Source organism: Henckelia pumila, unplaced genomic scaffold (assembly GCF_033568475.1).
Source record: "Henckelia pumila isolate YLH828 unplaced genomic scaffold, ASM3356847v2 CTG_466, whole genome shotgun sequence".
Lineage (NCBI taxonomy): Eukaryota > Viridiplantae > Streptophyta > Magnoliopsida > Lamiales > Gesneriaceae > Henckelia > Henckelia pumila.
In genome coordinates, this window is record NW_027331833.1 from 4,626,190 (window position 1) to 4,644,128 (window position 17,939).

The window sequence follows — 17,939 nt, forward strand, 5'->3', positions numbered from 1 at the left end:
TAAGAGTCTTACATTTCATATTACTCAAAAGATTTCTAATATTTTCACTATTATCAGTAAAACGACCAGTAAAATGTTCAATAATAGTCATTATAAGACTATAAACAACATTTTCAGTCTGGTTATTATTCTCTATTTTAATAGAATTATAAATATCATTTTTTTGTTGTTGAGATAAATAATTATCCCACCAACCTTTAAGTTGACCTGTAAAACCGGAAATAAGCATTTTTGCTATATTTTTATCAGTATTACCAGTACTTTTACACACAGTACTATACATAAGCATTCTATGAGCAAGATTATAAATCTGCTTATCAGTTAACCCATTAGCATTCTATTCATAAATACTTTTCTCATTATAACTATTTGATATAATGTACTCTTGTTCGTCATTAAGAACATCTAAAGGAGTAGGACGAGAATAACAATAACGATTTTGAGTTGGCCTATCAGCCCATTTCATCTTTTGAATTTTATCTGTATCATCATCATCAGTATTATTATTACTAAATGATGCATTGTCATTAATAACAAAAATATTCATACTTTTAAGTTTTTCTGATAAAATTTTTTCAAATTCAGAAACATAATATTTAAATTTAAAATCTTGAATCTCTAGAGGAGATTAAATAGAAGAAGAAGCAATAGAAACTATATTTCTATCTTTCTTATCTTCAATGTGTATATTAGGCTTGATCTGTTGTATAACCAATAAAATACTATCGATATTCTTTTTTAAAGAAACCAATTCTTCTCCTAAAAGAATAAGATAAAGATTAGTATAATTTTGCTTTTCAAAAAGTTGATTAATATGATTAATAGTAACAGGTAACATATTATCCTCAAAAATTTTTGAGAAAGCATTAAAATTTAAAACATTTTCATTCTTTTCTATTTGAAAAGAATTCTATGGAGGATGCACAGATCTTTGAATATTTCCAGAAGAAAGTTTATAATTTTTTTCTATAACAGAAATATAATTAACAAGAAAGGTTTTTATAAACCAAGGAACAAAATAAATCATTTTATTCTTTTCTGTACATTCTTTATAAAAAGTAGTAATGATATAATCAAATCCTTTTTTGGAAAAACTCTTAAAATACCATTTTCTAAAAGATTTCCATTTATGATCACAGAATTCCTTATTAATCTGAGCTCTTGCTCTAGATCCTTTACTGAAATCTATTTTGGTTGTACTATCCATCTAAACAAAATTCATTTCTGGGATAGTATCTGATTCTGTAATGTTCTGGACACTTCCATGAACAATATTATTTCTGTTTATAATAACCTCTTCAATATTATTATCTTTAGAGGAATTAGATCTAAGTTCTTCTCGAATTTGAGAAGTAGAAGCTCTAGAAGATTGAGGAATATCAATTATATAATCTAAAGGAGAAATATAAGATCTAACAGATTGAGATCTAGTAATAGGAAAATAATTTTTATTTTAAAATTATATATTAACAGATCCTTCATTAGTCTGTATTACATGCTATAAATCCATATTTAAAATAGGATTTCTAGGAATAGAATTTTCAAAAGTCCAATTTGATGGAAAATCTATTTCTTCCCATTTAATAGATCTACGGGTAGTTATTTTAGATTTATTGAAATTAGTCTCAATAAGAACAGTTTCATTTTTTTTTTGTCAATTCTTTTACACATTGGATTTAATGTATAAAGAGGTTTATAATATATACGATAACATATACATATGACTTCTATTCCAACAGAATAATTATAACTATGAGTCTTAACATTTAATGTCAAAGAATCTAAAATATTTATGTCAGTTAATGATAAAGAAAGATTGGGATAAACATCAAAGTAAACTGAACCATGAGCCAGACTGGATTCAATTATTCCAATTAAAGATTGTTTCCAATTTAAATTTCTACCATATCTTAAAGCTGCAATAAAGCTTTCAGGTAAACCTTCTAAAGTAAGTGGTCTAAAAGCAATTTGAACTAGACCTATATGAAAAAATTTATATTCTTTGGAAAATATTAATATATCCTTTTCATTTAACAAAGGAATAACCATCTCTTCATTATTAAGAGGAATTGAAGACTCAGTAGTCTTAACAATTTGTTTAAGACCAATTTTTTCAAAGGTTCCTAATTGATAGATCATTTTAGGTTCTATCTTAGGAATAGTCCATTTATTTAATAAATCAAGATTATTAGGAATATCATATTCTTGAGTAATACTGTTTTGAACAGTATTCTTCAAACGAAAAATATTCATCTGAATAAAACATGCTAAATCAAAAATATCACTACTCCATGGCTCTAATACCATTCTAGATCTTAATATCATGGGAATCATAGGAAGGTTCGATCTAACTGGGAAATTTATTAGTTAAATCAATTTTTACAAAAAAAAATTTGATTATATCATTACTACTTTTTATAAACCAAGGAACAAAATAAATCATTTTATTTTTTTCTGTACATTCTTTATAAATAACAATCATAAAATTCCACCCGCTATAATGAAATTTTGTAGCTTCATCCTTAGCTAAATATCAATTTTAGAAACATCAAAAAACTTAGTTGTTTTTTTAAAAAAAAAACTATACTTGAATAATATTTTTTTAAAAATATTTTTCAAAAACGTTTTACATAAATTTTATTCAAATACATACTTTAAATTTTTGCACTTGTAAAATATTAAAATTATTTTTAATATTTCCTTAAAAAAATATTTCTTCAAACTACCGTGCATATTTTTTTCAAATATAATTTTGAGTCCCATTCAAATATGAATGTATCTTGGATCGTGTGTCACAACCCAAACCATGCACATAAAGCTACAAATGAAAATTGAGACGGAGTCGGTATTTGAGCATGACTACAAGCCTTCGACTGTGAGATTTCAATCCATTTGATTACTCATTTATTGAACCTATAAAGCATGCGGCTCTAGTGTGGAGATATTCTCTGCTACATCGGGAATTTTGTCTCTTCAATATTTTCTTCAATGTTTACGCGAATATCATGCTAAAAACACTAAATATTTGCGTGAACATCTCACTAAAAAAAACATGTGAATTCTATCAGTATTTTTGTGGGTTTTTAGCGTGATATCATGCGAACATCTTGGGAAAAAGGAGGTGTATGTCTCTCAGTTTAGCATAAACTAAACCCTAGTTTAGTGGTGTGCCCACAAAGTAAATTTGATAAACTAAAACGGGAAATGAATTTTTTAATCCATTAATTTGTTTAAGTTTGAGTTTTAGTACACTAATTTTAAAAGTTTGATTTTGGTGAACACACACTTAATATTTCGACTATTTTTGTTCAATTGTTGACGTAACATCTAACAAGTTTGTATTTTTTTGATACATGTCAATATTTTCCGGTGTCACATTGACAATTGAACCAAAATATTCAAAAATTAAAAATCAATCTAACAAAACTAAACTATATATAAAAACTCCGTGGACCAAAACCAAAATTAGAAGTGGATTATATAAAAAGAAAAGTATTTTCCCAACTAAAAAAATGAAGATTTAATCGAGTTTAATAAAGACCGGACTCATACCATATAAGATGTGTAGTCGAATGGGGATATGCGCATGTAAAATAAACATCTAATTAGTGACTAAAGCAAGAAACCAAGCGCCCTTATTCTTTTGCTCAATACACACTCAATGATCTTCTTTCTCTAAAAGAAACTCCTCAAGACAAAGTAAAGCATCTCTTCTTTTGGCATGCCTATCTTCAACTCACTACTCACCATATATCACTTTCCACACAATAACATTAATGGAAAGAAAAATCTCCATTCCTTCTCTCTTCAAAATCATCGGACTTGTGCTGCCTCTACTTGTATCGATTCGCACCTCAGGTAAGTGCAAGCTCTCGTATATGCTATAGCGACGTTCGATCTTTGTATAACTAAACAATTAATTGGTTCCCCTTCTCTTAGCAGGTGTGGAGGGGTCTATTGGCGTGAACTTTGGCACGGTGGCTGATGACCTCCCTCCACCGCGACAAGTCGCGCATTTTTTACAAGAATCCACCATTATAGGCCATGTCAGGCTGTTCGATGCTAACTCAGAAATGCTCCAAGCATTCGCGGGCACCGATGTAGTCATCACGGTTACCATACCCAATGGTGAAATCCCACAGCTGACGAAGTTGGATTATGCTCAAAAATGGGTGAAGATCAACGTTTTGCCACACATGAATGCTACAAACATCGCCAGGATTCTCGTCGGAAATGAAGTACTTTCAACTACAAATAAGCTTCTGATAGCTAATCTTGTCCCTGCAATGCACAGTCTTCACAATGCCTTAGTTAAAGAGTCACTGAATCAAAAGATCAAGATTTCTACCCCACATTCATTAGGCATACTGTCCAACTCGACTCCTCCTTCATCGGGGACGTTTAGGCGGGGCTACGACGCTTATATCCTCAAACCACTTCTCGAATTCTTGAAAGCCACAGACTCACCTTTCATGATCAATCCATATCCATTCTTTGGATGTTCTGAAAGCACATTAGATTATGCTCTTTTTAGGCCGAACGTTGGGGTGTTCGATGAAGACACCGAGCTTACGTATGGTAACATGCTGGATGGGCAGCTAGACGCTGTATTTTCGGCTATAAAACGTCTAGGATTCGTCGATATAGATATCGTTATAGCTGAAACAGGGTGGCCATCAAGAGGGGATACGGGGCAAGTCGGGGTTGATGCAGAAAGTGCAGCAGAGTACAATAGGAAACTGATGCAACATGTGACATCAGGCATTGGGACACCCCTCATGCCAAACAGAACATTCGAGACATACATTTTTGCACTTTTTAATGAAGATTTGAAGCCCGGTCCGACGTGCGAGAGGAACTTTGGTTTGTTCCAACCGAACTTCACGCCAGTTTACGACATAGGAATTCTGAAACCGATGGTAGCTGATGCAGCCAACAAACTTCAACAATATTATACTAGTACTAGTTCATGCTTGTTGATCTTCTTATGCATATTCTTGATAGGTTTTTGTTAAATATTTGGGTCTGGCAGGCTACCCGAACCGTCCCACCGGGCAAGAAACAGAGGCCCGGGAAACAACATTGGTGTCTACCCAAACATGATGTAAGTGATAACAGATTGCAGATGAATCTTGACTATGTGTGTGGTTCGGGCCTCGACTGCAGCCCGATTCAAGAAGGCGGGCCATGCTTTTACCCGAACACGGTTCGGGATCATGCGGCCTACGCCATGAATAAGTACTATAAGGCCATGGGAAGGGATGCATTTGATTGTGATTTTGTGCAGAGTGGTGCAGTCACTAATATTGACCCAAGTATGTAGAGTTTCTTAATAAATCTTGATTTTGGTGTATTGTGTGAGATTTATTGCCAGAAAATGGTGTTTAATGACATTTTTTTTTGTATCATATCTCAGGTTACGGTGGTTGTAAATATGAAGGGAAATTATAATTGGAGAATATTAATGGAGCTGATGATTTTGAAGGAATGGAACTTTGTTTTGTTTTTGTTTGTCGAGGCATCATCGTGTTTTGAGTTAAGAGACCATGGGATGAATTCATGAAATTCCCTGACTTTTTTACGATATTATTTTAGAATTTATAAACCAAATTCTATTGTCTTATATATAGGTTAGACATACCAAATTGATGCTTTTTTTAGAGGTATTAATTACTTCCCGAATGGTGTAATGATTCTCAAATAATTAACCTTAATCACGTAGAGTCAAAGTTTAAACTCCTTCAAATTTTGATCGATTAGAAATCACAAGTTTGCACAAGAAAGAGAAGACTTTTAAAAATAAATCCCGCTTGTTTGGGAAGAGTGATTTTTTTCTCATTGGTTGGTAGAGCTTGTATTGAACAATTTGAATTTGGATTAATAAAATGATATATTTTACCGTAAAAAAAATAAAAAAAATAAAATGTAGATGTTCAAAAAACTCTTTTGATATCATTTGATATTCGGATGAACCCCAAAAAAAAGAAAGAAAGTTCTAAAATTGCAACAAATAGACACCCTTTTGTCAATGGATACACTATAAGACATCCACAATGGAAGACATTCGGAAAGAACAATTTTTTTGACACAATTCGATCATGTCCGGCCATTCCACCATTGCTCGTGGGGCTCAAGTTAAGGCAATTGTTTTTTTAATTAATTATTTTTTTTATATGTAAAATCTGAATACGAATTAGATTGTTGCCTTTGTAATTTAATTTATTGTGTTTTTTAGAAGAAAAAAAAATCTATAAATACATCAATTCCAATTCTTTTTGAGTATTCATAATTTTTCATATTATATCTATTTTCCTCCCTCTCAGACTAAACGTTTCATTTGTTTTACATATATGAAATAAAATAATATTTTTAATATAAAAAATTAGTTTTCTGAAAATGATTTTCATAAGTCGAATCGTTGACATGTGATACAATCGTAAATGAGTTTTCTGAAAATTATTTGGTTATTAATTTATAAAACTAAAATTTTTATGGCGTTCGTATTTTCATAAAATGTATATTAGTTATTTAAAATTTTACTTTTAAATATTTGTGCAATTGTGCATTTGGGGAATTTGAAAGCAATGGATTTTGATTATAGTATTGTTTATCATAAAATACTAGATCAAATATTAAATCAACATGTTATTTATTTACATATTAGTAATATAAATTGAAATAAATTTCAAAATTCATTATTGAGTGTGAACCTTAAATTCATCTTAATTAATACGGAATGCTAATTTTTTTGAAAAAAATTAATATAGAATACTATATAAACATGTAAAAAATAGATTTGAGGTTATATGATCTTATCTCACTACATTTAAATATTTTTGAAATTCATGGATCCAAACACAATCAGAGTGATTTATTAAATGGTCAGTGACTCAATGACACAAACATTCATGTGCTACTTTGAATTTGAATAAATATAATATCATGTTAAAAATCGATCAATTAACATGCAAATGTGAGATTTGTTACTAAAATCACACAAACATAATTCCTTGGATTTTTCACCGTAAATTGGGCTCGGGTCCAAAACAGTTTGGGCCGGGGCTCTGTAATTACTAATTATCAACCTCGCCTGATATCGTATCGCACTGAAAGGAACTGCAGGAAATGGAACTGTAGGAACACAGCTCGAGCACTTTTTTAGTTGATACTTGGTACACGAAGCGGCAGGAGGCTGTCAGAGGAGGCGCTGTCCGTTCCTCCGCCACCACCGCCATCACCGCCACCGCTCAAATTTCCAATTTTGTTGTATACGATATATACATATACATATATACATACGTATTCGCGTATACATTTCTAGGGTTCATCTTGATCTTATATCCGAATCCTTTTTATGGTTTTTCAATGGCTGACTGGCAACAATACTTTCAGTCGGTGTTCTTTGGCGTCGTTTTCTCGTTCCTCCTCGCGAAGCTCTTCTCAGTATTATTCGCCTTTCGCGATGAAAACCTTCGGATCACTCGCTCCAGTCCGGTGGTATCTGAACCGGATCCTAGGGTTTCGGATGAAACGGAGCCGTTGATCGATGAAGATGTGAAGTCGAGGGATGAGAGTGCCGCGGTTACTGGTGATCGCAGCGACAGTGATGATGATTGGGAGGGGGTGGAGAGTACTGAGTTGGATGAGACATTTAGTGCTGCGACGGCTTTTGTGGCGGCGACTGCAGTTGATCGTGCGGCGTTGAAGGTGTCCAATGATGTGCAGTTGCAGCTGTACGGGTTGTATAAGATTGCTACTGAGGGGCCGTGTTCTGCTCCCCAGCCATCTGCTCTCAAAATGACTGCTCGTGCCAAATGGTATTTTGAGCTATTAAATTACGATCCTTGGGATTTCTGATTGTCATTTACGATTCATTGTTGTTAATAGCGAAAGTTTCAATTGTTATTTTATTGGTTTTTACTTTTTATTATTACTATTCTTTTTCATTATCTACTGATTAGGCCTGGGTTTATTGTCTTTTAGAAAATTGAAAGGACTGGAACTGAAGATAGGATAGGAGTAATCTGTTCTTAGGGCATACTTGTTGCTCTTTAAGAGTTTAGTTTGTGACAGAAATTTTGTTCCCTTTTCTGAGGTCAATGCCTGAGTTAGAAGAATTTCATCCTTTTAATGTATTTTCTGTGGCTTTTACATTTTCTTCATTACTTTTAATCATCAACTGATACTAGCAACGATGCACATGGGTGCGTGTGGCTGAAATATTTTATTTTTTAAAATTAGTTTTTTTTTAAAAAAAATGAATTTTTTATGCAATTTTATATCAAAACTAAATCCGAATCTAATAAAATTTTTAATACTTACATCATTAGGATAAGATTTCTTTTTATAATTTGAAAACCCACTAATGGGTTAATGTGATTAACCAGTCAATGTAGATGTTTCGTGTGTAAAAATGATGAGGTTGTGGGAGGAATGAAAATGTGGATTAACATGATTGGATGAGTTTTTTTTTTTTTTTGGATAGAATAAGGAAAATGTAGGTAGTGGGAGTTAGAAGGGAATTGTTGGAACGCGAGGCTTTACCAAATTACGGTTTTCTATTAAGCCCTCTCCCTTTATATATAGTTATAGATATTCATTTGTCTTTGATATGGATTTTATCATTTTTTCCTAGTGATTATTTGTAGAGATTACCTTGAAATTCCAATTCATGGTTGTCTTTGGTGCACATGTTGATGGCTTGTTTTCTGGGCTCTTTGATAGTTGATACTGGAGATCTCTGACCAGTTGGAATATATGTTCTTTTTGTTCGTGTGACAGGCAAGCATGGCAAAAATTAGGTGCTATGCCTCCTGAAGAAGCAATGGAAAAGTACATTGCCATTGTAACTGAATTATATCCGTCTTGGGATGCTGGTTCTGCAACAGTGAGAAAAATCCTTTTCTGTTTATTCGGTTTTTACCAAATTTTATGTGTGCTTACACTGTTCTTTACCTTGTTGTTGCCCTTATTACTTGGTACCATACTGATGGCAGAAGAAAATGGATAACGAGATCAGTGATGCACCGAACGCAGGCTCCAAGGGACCAATGGGACCTGTTTTTAGCAGTTTTGTTTACGAGGAAGATCCTGGATGCGATTTGTGAGGATTCTGAACTTAAACATATATTCTTTGCATTTTGCATTTTACTATAGTCTGCATCATGTGAAGCCTGGTCTCGTTATCCTCTCTATATAGTTATGTTATTCCAGAGGACTCTTTCTGTTGTTTCCAACTAATGTTATCCCATTTATGCTATACGCATAAGATGAAATGGCTTTTGTAATTTTTAGTTAATGCCCCCCGGAGTTCATACTCTCAAAATAATCCCTCATCCTCGTGCAGAATAGAGGTGGTAAGAGAGATGGGTCAGGGGATAGATACTAAAAAATTAAAAAAGAAAAAAAAATTGCAAGCTTCTGTTTGTGGGTTGTGTATGTCTTGGTATGGAGTCTCGGGAGGGTTAATTCGATTCATATACGGATATACCTTCTCAAGAAGGGCAATAGGATAGAGCTTGTCATGGAGTATATACCCTTGTGTTTTTTCCTGGTTACTTGAAAACTTTGAGGTTAAAAAGACCTCTATGTAGTTTCGAATTGGATGGAAAAACATTTAGTTGCATTATAAAGCTGAATTCTTGAAAAAAATTTCCTTGTATTAACAAACCCTGTGTTTTTTCGATTCTATGTCACTCTGGGTACCATCCCCACATATCCTTCACCCATACCTTATGTATAGGATCAGTTGGTGAATGCCCATTTTTTTGTACCCCATCAACTGAGCAATCAAGCTTCTGATAAGTGTTCATCAATCTACAATTGAGAATGCTCTGGGGCATCTACGCGTTAAATATCAATAAGCTGAACCAATCTTTCTTGTTTCTTCCTTGGTTACCATGATCTGGACTGAAAAAAATGAGGATCACCATTCCTTTCTCTTTTCAGAAAATTGGATGCCATACATTCCTTTGCACAAGAAGGAGATGAAGAGAATCTGCTCAAGTGTATTGAGAGTGGCGTCCCCTTGAATCTGAAAGGTTTATCGATGTTTGATTTCTGAATTCCTCAACTATGTTACTCGTGTGATGGCTATATTTATTAATATGTGATGCTAATGACAGTTCTTTGTTATTTTTTGAAACGTTGCAGACAGCGAGGGTCGTACTCCTTTGCATTGGGCTGTGGATCGTGGCCATATAAATGTTACAGAGTTCCTCCTTAACAAGAATGCTGACGTGAATACCAAGGTATATAAAAACTTGGTATTTTGCTAATTCCTTGTGAATCTCTGTTACTGTGGTAATGTAAATGGGAATTTATTTTTTTGCTTTGAAAGAAGGTCCATCTACCGTTACGTGTGAAGACTAGTCCTCAATTAAAATTGTTTTTACGTGCTGTGCTGTTATTGATGTGATTTTATTCGATCTTATGGACATAAGGCATAGCTTAGTTTCATGTTCTCTGTTGTGAACATGAACTTCTGCCATACAGAATACCAGTTGATTTATTGTGTGACGTAGATTCAAGTAAGAGGTGGTTGTGATGGTTCTTCGACTAAAGATTCATCCAACTCTTCTTTCATAAGTTTCTTGTCCCCATTTCATTGATAGGATGACGAGGGTCAAACAGCATTGCACTACGCCGCCCTTTGTGATAGAGCTTCCATAGCCGAGCTACTTGTGAAGCACGGTGCTGACATAGAGATAAAGGACAATGAGGGAAACACAGCTACTGATCTCTGTGAGTCGAAGTGGCCTTGGATGCAGTATGTCGATAGCTAAATCAGTGGTTTCCAAATTGGTAATTCCACTCATGTAAATGGTATCTTAACCTTTTGGAGTTGCATGTATCTTTTCCTCCCTATATCTCGTGTGTTGTGGTATTTTTCGACCCAGGGTTTCGCGGTCCCATGCCATCTATATGTTGGGCACATGTTAGGAAATCCCCATCCCTTTTTTTCCCTTTTTTTTTCAGAATAATAATTAAACACATGAACTTATGCTTCGATTATCTAATTGCATTACTTGTTTAGTTGAAGAATTTAGTTTTTGCTCCCTGATACCGTTGTACTTCATTAAAATACTCGTAAATTTATGTAGAATTGACTATATGTAGAATTGACTATAAACTAAGGAGAAAGGAAATGAAGAAAAAGACCAAAACTTTCCTAGCCATGGTTTCCACATAAGCCAAATACAGAGGGGAAGACAGAGTTTTATGCCCTTGTAAAACTGGTATTGGATGAAACAGAAAGAATTATAAGGGTTTTCATTATAATTTATGGATGTAATTTGCAAGTTAATGTGTTAAAAGGGTGTTTCGTTGAACTTATAAGCTTTTGAGAACAACTTATGAGAGTTGTTTCAGGACTTTAAGCTTTTTAAATTTGTTTGACAATTTTTTTTTTTCAAACCGATAATAAGATGTCAAAATAAGTTGTTTGATTAGACTTGTTAATTCGGATAGGTTCGGGCTAGGTTGACGCAAGAAACAATTTAAAAAGTTCTCCACACGAACAAATTCGAAAATGGCCAAACACGAAACCTTTAACCCAATTAATCTGAATTAATCTGATTTTTTTTAATAAAAATTCAAATCACAAATAAAAGTAATATTTAATTTAAGCACAATAATAAAATATAAATTTATATATAATTTAAATTAATGGCGTAAAAAATGAATCCAAGTATCCAACCAGTCGACTCGAAAAACATGAGGGTTATTGGATTTGGGTCGAATCGAACTGGATCTGAAAACTAATATTAAAAAATAATCGGGTTTGGGTTAGGTTCGAATCTATCGGGTTAACTCGAAATGACCCAAAATTTATTATTATTATTATTATTATTATTATTATTATATAAAATTTAACAAAGATTTGCTACATTTTATATATTTTATGTTTAAAAATAATTTATTGTATATTTATATAATATATTTTCATCATTAATGTTTATTTGTAAACATTTGGTTTTTTTAAAAAAATTATAATAAATATATTTTAAATTTTTTACGTTTAGATTTTCAAATTTAAATTATAAGTGTCAATTCGAATAGGTCGAGTGGGTTCGGGTTGGGTTGGGTCGGTACAATGTACTAGTAAAAAAAATTGACCCGAATCCGAATCAAACAATGACCAACCCGAACCCAAATCCAACTAACCCGATCAACCGAACAAACTCGATTTTATTTTTAATCTTTTAAAAAAAATTAAATAAAATTGAAAAAACACAATAATAATAGTAATATTCAATTTAAACACATAATACCAAAATCAAGATTTATACATAATTTAAATTTGAATAAGATTTATACATAATTTAAATTTGAAAGTCTAGTCAAAGAAAATTTAAATTATATTTATTACAAAATATAAAAAAAATATTTTAAAAAATCAAAATTTTATTAAGTAAACAGTAAATGTTGAAAATATATTATATCAATATACAATATATATATCTTTCAAACATACAATATAAAAAAAATATAGCAAATTATTCTTAATTTTATATAAATAATAATAATAATAATAATAATAATAATAATAATAATAATAATAATAATAATAATAATAATAAACAGTATCGGGTCATGTCGGGTCAACCTAAATTGACACGAATCTTATTAATTTCTTCGAGTTAGCTCTTCGAGTTAGCTTTCATGTCCAACTCGATTCGACCCAAATTTAAAAAATCCTGAACATAATCCGATATTTTTCGGATCGACTCGTGTTAGATTCATTTTGTACATCATTAATTCAATATCCTTATATCTATCATGCGTCAAATGCAGATACGTGTGTGATTTAATATTTTTGCATCATCCTTTGTTTTGTTCAAATTTTGCGGTAATAGAAGTGGAAAAATAGGTAATGTTATCTCGATGTTTCATTATATCCCTTTTAAAAAAAAGGTTCACCCCGAAGGGGACCCCATCTCACATGATTCAGAGGCTCATTGGCTCATGCGGGGTTAAATCGAGGAATGTGCACGAGCGGCAGAGACCTGAGGGAGGGAGAAACATGGCCAACCAGAGGGAGCAACATGGCCAACCCCAGGCATACCCCCACAATATTTCAGCACAAAATATGCTCCACACGAGGATCAAACCCACAATGCTGAGAAATTTCTTCTCACGTCATCTCATACCTTACCAACTCGCCTATGCCTCTGTGAGCATGTTTCATCATATCCTACTCACTAATTAAGTGGTGTATGGGATTATTCAAAACTGTCTCTAATGCTCAAATTAAATATTTTTAATTCGGTCCTCACTTTGGCTCCAGTAATCTCTCCAAACCTATGGTAGTGTTTAAGAGAGTTTCTAGCTAGAAAATATTTATCAGCTTTTTCTTAACAAAATTTTGAAATTTTGTTAAATTTTATTAAGAAAAAAGCTAAAAAAAATTCTCACAAACACTACCTAAGAATCACGCGCTTTCAACTCCTCTGCCATAGCTCCACCATTTCTTGAATTGATGTAAATTTCTAAATTTTAGGGTTATTTCCCTTTTCTCTTTCTTATGGGTTTGACACACAGGTTCCTCTTAACTTAGATCCTTATTTATATGTTCGATTTTGTGAGGTTTTGAGTGCTTTGTGGTAGATGCTACTAAAAATGGTGATTCACTCGATCATGAGGATCTGAAGTTTTACCCGTTTACATTTCCCAAATCATTGTTTCCAATTCATGTTATTCTTCTTTGTTTTCTTTCCTTACGAAGAAGAAAGAGTTGCTATTTAAAAAAATTCAGAGGTTATGGCACGTAAAAGAGATCATGCTCAAACAACTTTAATCTTAAGGTTTGTTTCTTGTAGTCACTCATCTCGTTACAGTTTAACAGAGTTATTTGCACCAACCATCTCTATGAAATATTGAAAATGCACATTTCTTTCCTGTGAAATTTTAATAGGCATCTTCAACCCTAACATTTTAAAACATTAGCACACCCGCCCCTTCAGATGCATGATTGTTGCGCACGCGCCCCTCATGCGACTGAGCAAAGATTTTGATATTTTTTTGCACCAAATACCCATGTGAAATATTAAAAATGCATATTTAACCCCTGTGAAAATAATTTTTAAATCTATTTAACTCATAATACGCAATTTTTAATAAAATCCAATTATAAATGTTTAGCAAACATTTTTTGTTTTATTAATTATTATTTTTATTTTAAATGTATTATCATTAATTAATTATTTTCTAAAAAATATTATTACTTTATCATGTTATCATTATTTTATTAAATTCAACATCCCATCAATCTTTCCAATTTTTCACAACTATAATATAAAAAATAAAGGGCAAAACTACGTTTTTGGCCTTATATTTTTATTTGTTTGCAATTTTTCAAATTTTTCCCTACAAATATAAAAGTAAACAAGTATGAGAAGTTTACAAGATGTGATAAAATTTTCATCATAAATTTTAAAAAGTAAAAGTAGTTATCGGCATCATCCTTCAACGGAACACCAGCTGCGCTATGATTAGCATGACATAAGAGATCTTCGGATAAAAGGTGAGGAATGCTAAAACACCTATCTCCCAATTTCTCTAGCATGCAAAGATATGCTTTGTTTTTCTTAAGGTTTTTTGGGAGGGTCATGTTTAGTGAAGGTAGGATACCACTCAGTGGTGCACTGCCATTATTTAGGGGGTTGGATGAAGAAGAATCATTTTTTTCCAATTGTTCACATGATTAGGAGCACCGCCAAAAATTTTAGGATTGGAACGAGATGCCACGTAAATGGATCCACCTTTCGGTTGACCCAGGATCAAGAAGTAGGGAAAAAAATGGTGCAATCCACCGGAAAGTCCAAGGAATGGAATAACACTGCAAAACTACAAAGGGTGGGAGATGCGTGACAGTTTCTAGCTAACACTACTCAAACTTGTGTTATTTCATAATTTAAGGATTCTCGAGGAAGAGTGACAAAATACGTGATCCGATCTCTGCCTAAATTTTTAAAAAAATTAAGAACTCGGCTACGAAAATTATAAAATTGATTTTTTTGAGGCCAATAAACTAAGGACTAAGGTTCGAGTCTCATTCTAAGAGATAGAGTCGGTCCATAGAGGTAAGTGTTGAAGAAGAAGCATGTTGGCTCCCAAGGCGTGAGGGAGAGCTCATATAGCTCATTATGTATTTTAATATGATAATTTGAAACTAAATATAATTTTCTATTTTATTTTTTAAAAAAAATTCTTTATTAGTATCTTAATATCATATAAAAAGAATTTTGTATACATTTTAATTTATCTTATGTCCCTACATTTTCGAAAAAAAATAAATTATCACCAATAATGATCGTATATAATAACTAAATAAAAGAATTATACGTCCACTTAAAATATTCAACAATAATTTATATGAAAAAAGTAGGTATTAGAAATACTTTATAAGACAAGAATGATATTTAACCCAAAAAAAAGGATTAACATCCAATTAAAATATTCAAAAATAATTTATATGAGATTGTGTTGCTAGGAGTTTCAATCGAGTGATGGATTGGATTGGGTTTGTGAAAAGAGTTGTATAAATCAAATTTTTTTAATGAAAATCCTTCTGAAAACAGAAGACGTAGAAGTTTAGACTTCGAACTTCCATAAAAAATTCCTTGTGTTATTTAATTTACTGCATATTTACTCTCGCCTTAGATATAATTTCAAACTTAGACTGTAAGAAGCTTCAGCATTTACCAGTTCAGTTCCCACAGCTAATTATCTGCTAAGCCAATCTTAGCAATCGAGCTGGTAACATAGCTTAATTGTCAGTCAAAGTTTTTCAAAATATTTTAAAGTGTATATTCACCCCTCCCTCTACACATATTTTCGATCCTAACAATATATAGTACTCTATTAATAATTAATTTTAAGATAATAATGGATATAAATGAAAAAATTAAATACATCTCTATTACTCATGAAAGTCATGATACAATAAATCACATCACTCTTAGATTAGACTAAACTTTTTATTCTCTTTTTCATCCTTGTTTTCTACCTCGATTTTCCATTATTATTCATGCATGTTTTTTTTATATTCATGGATAATTTGTGGGCAAAGTTATAAATTTAGAATGAAAAAAACTTTGTTCTCCATTTTTCTTGTTTCTATATCACTTGTATGTAGTATATGCAGATAGATTATGAGGAATTATCAAAAAAATTTATCTTCAGTAATTAGTTTATATATATAGGGGTAATTGCATATACTACCCCTTTGAAATACCGAGATTGCTAAAAAAACTCATATGAAAAAAGAACGATCTATTAGTTCCATGTGTTTTCTAACCTTGAGCACATACGTCCTCATACATGTTTTCAAATTTTGAGCACACAACCCCTTGTCTGTATGTGTTTCAGGGGTATTTGTGCACAAAATTGAAAACACAAGGGGTTAATAGTCATAGAAGATTTTCAATAAACTCATGATTTCACAAGAGTGGTATATATAATTATCCCTAAAATATATTATTTTATATTAATTAATAGTGTATTTTATCGTCATAATAATTTAGTCATCTGAAATAAATGTTTTATAATCATTATTATATATAAATGATAGTTTCATAAAGTCTTATTTCATGTTAATTAATAGTCTTAATTATTATTTTAATCTCATTCTAAATTTAGCATGTTAAATTAGTATTTTGTTGTGTTTTTTTTTTTTCTATTTACCAATTAAAAATTGAACATCAAGTGTACGTAATTCAGATGATAGAAATACTAATAGTACAAAAATATATAATGAAATGTGTTAAATCTCAACAAAATCCGTTGTTAATGTTATTTTTCTTTTGATGGCATAAATCATTGAGTTTGATTTGTGATGAGATATTTTATTTTTTGTTTTAATATATTAAAATATTAAAATCATTATAACAGCATTTATGATGATTCTCTATCCATAAATTATATATCTTAAACTCATCTTTCATTGAAGTCTTAAAATGGTTAAAATCTTCAAAAACATTTAGTTATATTTTTTATTATGATAGTTCAAAAAATATGTCTATTTCTTTCTTTTATTACACTATTACAATTTATATATAGCTAATTATGTATTTTAATATGATAATTTCAAGGGACAACGTACTAAAAAAAAATTGATAATTTCAAACTGAAATAACTGTTTTCTTTTTATTTTATTTTGTTTTTCTTTATTGGTATCTTAATATTATATATTATAATTGCAAGAGCTTTTTATGCATCTTAATTTATCTCATGGCTTCCGAATTGGGTTTCAATTTCGTCATGGGAAAATAATAAATTAATCATAAAACAAATGGGCCAGGAATCTAGTAGTAGTAGCAATCTTCTTTTCTTTTTTTTTTTTCTTTTTGGAGAGAGAGAGAGAATCTAGTAGCAATCTTAATAAATCTTTGTCCAGTCGATTCAAATATTTAGATCTGAAAGTGGATAAATAATTTAAAATTTTATAGATAACTCAAATTAAATTTACATTATCTATTGACATACGCATAAACATAATTAATAACTCATATATATATATATATATGCGAACTAAAAGCAATATTCTAACTTTCTCATCTCAAAAAAAAAAAAAAAAAAAAACAGAAAAAGAAACTTCACCAACTTTCAAATTCAACTTGATCGAGCAGCTAGCTAGTCATGCATACGATTGGATCTGCAGGAGTGATGAATCGTCGTCTACCGGTTGGCTTTAGATTCAATCCCACGGACGAAGTATTGATAGCTTATTATTTGGCGCTCAAAGTTAACGGTTTCCCGCTGCCCAACGGAATGGATCATGTTATTCCTTGCGTGAACTTCTACGATCACAACCCTCAAGAACTCATTGGTAACTAATCTATTAATATTGTTGTTTATGTAAATTTATTTTTCTGTCATCCGATTATATATTGTTCATGAAATTTTTTAAGAAACTGGAAGAGCCATTTTTTAAAGAA

General features: G+C 31.5%; 2 protein-coding genes across 4 annotated transcripts; both read left to right on the plus strand.

Annotated features, from left to right (window-relative positions):
• The first annotated feature begins 3,958 nt into the window (after window positions 1-3,958).
• LOC140872654 (glucan endo-1,3-beta-glucosidase) lies at window positions 3,959-5,551 on the plus strand. Of its 2 annotated transcripts, XM_073275542.1 has the most exons (3): window positions 3,959-4,919; window positions 5,033-5,315; window positions 5,417-5,551. In XM_073275542.1, the coding sequence occupies exons 1-3, from the start codon at window positions 4,074-4,076 to the stop codon at window positions 5,449-5,451; spliced, it is 1,164 nt and encodes a 387-aa protein (XP_073131643.1). In that variant the 5' UTR covers window positions 3,959-4,073; the 3' UTR covers window positions 5,452-5,551. The 2 variants fall into 2 exon arrangements, with proteins under 2 accessions (XP_073131643.1, XP_073131644.1); XM_073275543.1 differs by lacking the exon at window positions 5,417-5,551 and having other exon boundaries at window positions 5,005-5,171.
• Window positions 5,552-7,125: 1,574 nt separating this feature from the next.
• LOC140872500 (acyl-CoA-binding domain-containing protein 1-like) lies at window positions 7,126-10,866 on the plus strand. 2 transcript variants are annotated; one of them, XM_073275344.1, is made up of 6 exons: window positions 7,126-7,817; window positions 8,782-8,887; window positions 8,997-9,103; window positions 9,949-10,040; window positions 10,153-10,250; window positions 10,614-10,866. In XM_073275344.1, the coding sequence occupies exons 1-6, from the start codon at window positions 7,366-7,368 to the stop codon at window positions 10,782-10,784; spliced, it is 1,026 nt and encodes a 341-aa protein (XP_073131445.1). In that variant the 5' UTR covers window positions 7,126-7,365; the 3' UTR covers window positions 10,785-10,866. The 2 variants fall into 2 exon arrangements, with proteins under 2 accessions (XP_073131445.1, XP_073131446.1); XM_073275345.1 differs by having other exon boundaries at window positions 9,000-9,103.
• The last annotated feature ends 7,073 nt before the right edge of the window (window positions 10,867-17,939 follow it).

Excerpts from the sequence above, each read along its gene's own strand:
- LOC140872500 (XM_073275344.1), top strand. The coding sequence starts at position 7,366 with ATGGCTGACTGGCAACAATACTTTCAGTCGGTGTTCTTTGGCGTCGTT. Across the intron at positions 8,888-8,996 it reads GGGATGCTGGTTCTGCAACA|AAGAAAATGGATAACGAGAT; the intron begins GTGAGAAAAATC and ends TACTGATGGCAG. Across the intron at positions 10,251-10,613 it reads ATGCTGACGTGAATACCAAG|GATGACGAGGGTCAAACAGC; the intron begins GTATATAAAAAC and ends TTTCATTGATAG.
- LOC140872654 (XM_073275542.1), top strand. The coding sequence starts at position 4,074 with ATGCTCCAAGCATTCGCGGGCACCGATGTAGTCATCACGGTTACCATA. Across the intron at positions 4,920-5,032 it reads TAGGAATTCTGAAACCGATG|GCTACCCGAACCGTCCCACC; the intron begins GTAGCTGATGCA and ends TGGGTCTGGCAG. Across the intron at positions 5,316-5,416 it reads AGTCACTAATATTGACCCAA|GTTACGGTGGTTGTAAATAT; the intron begins GTATGTAGAGTT and ends ATCATATCTCAG.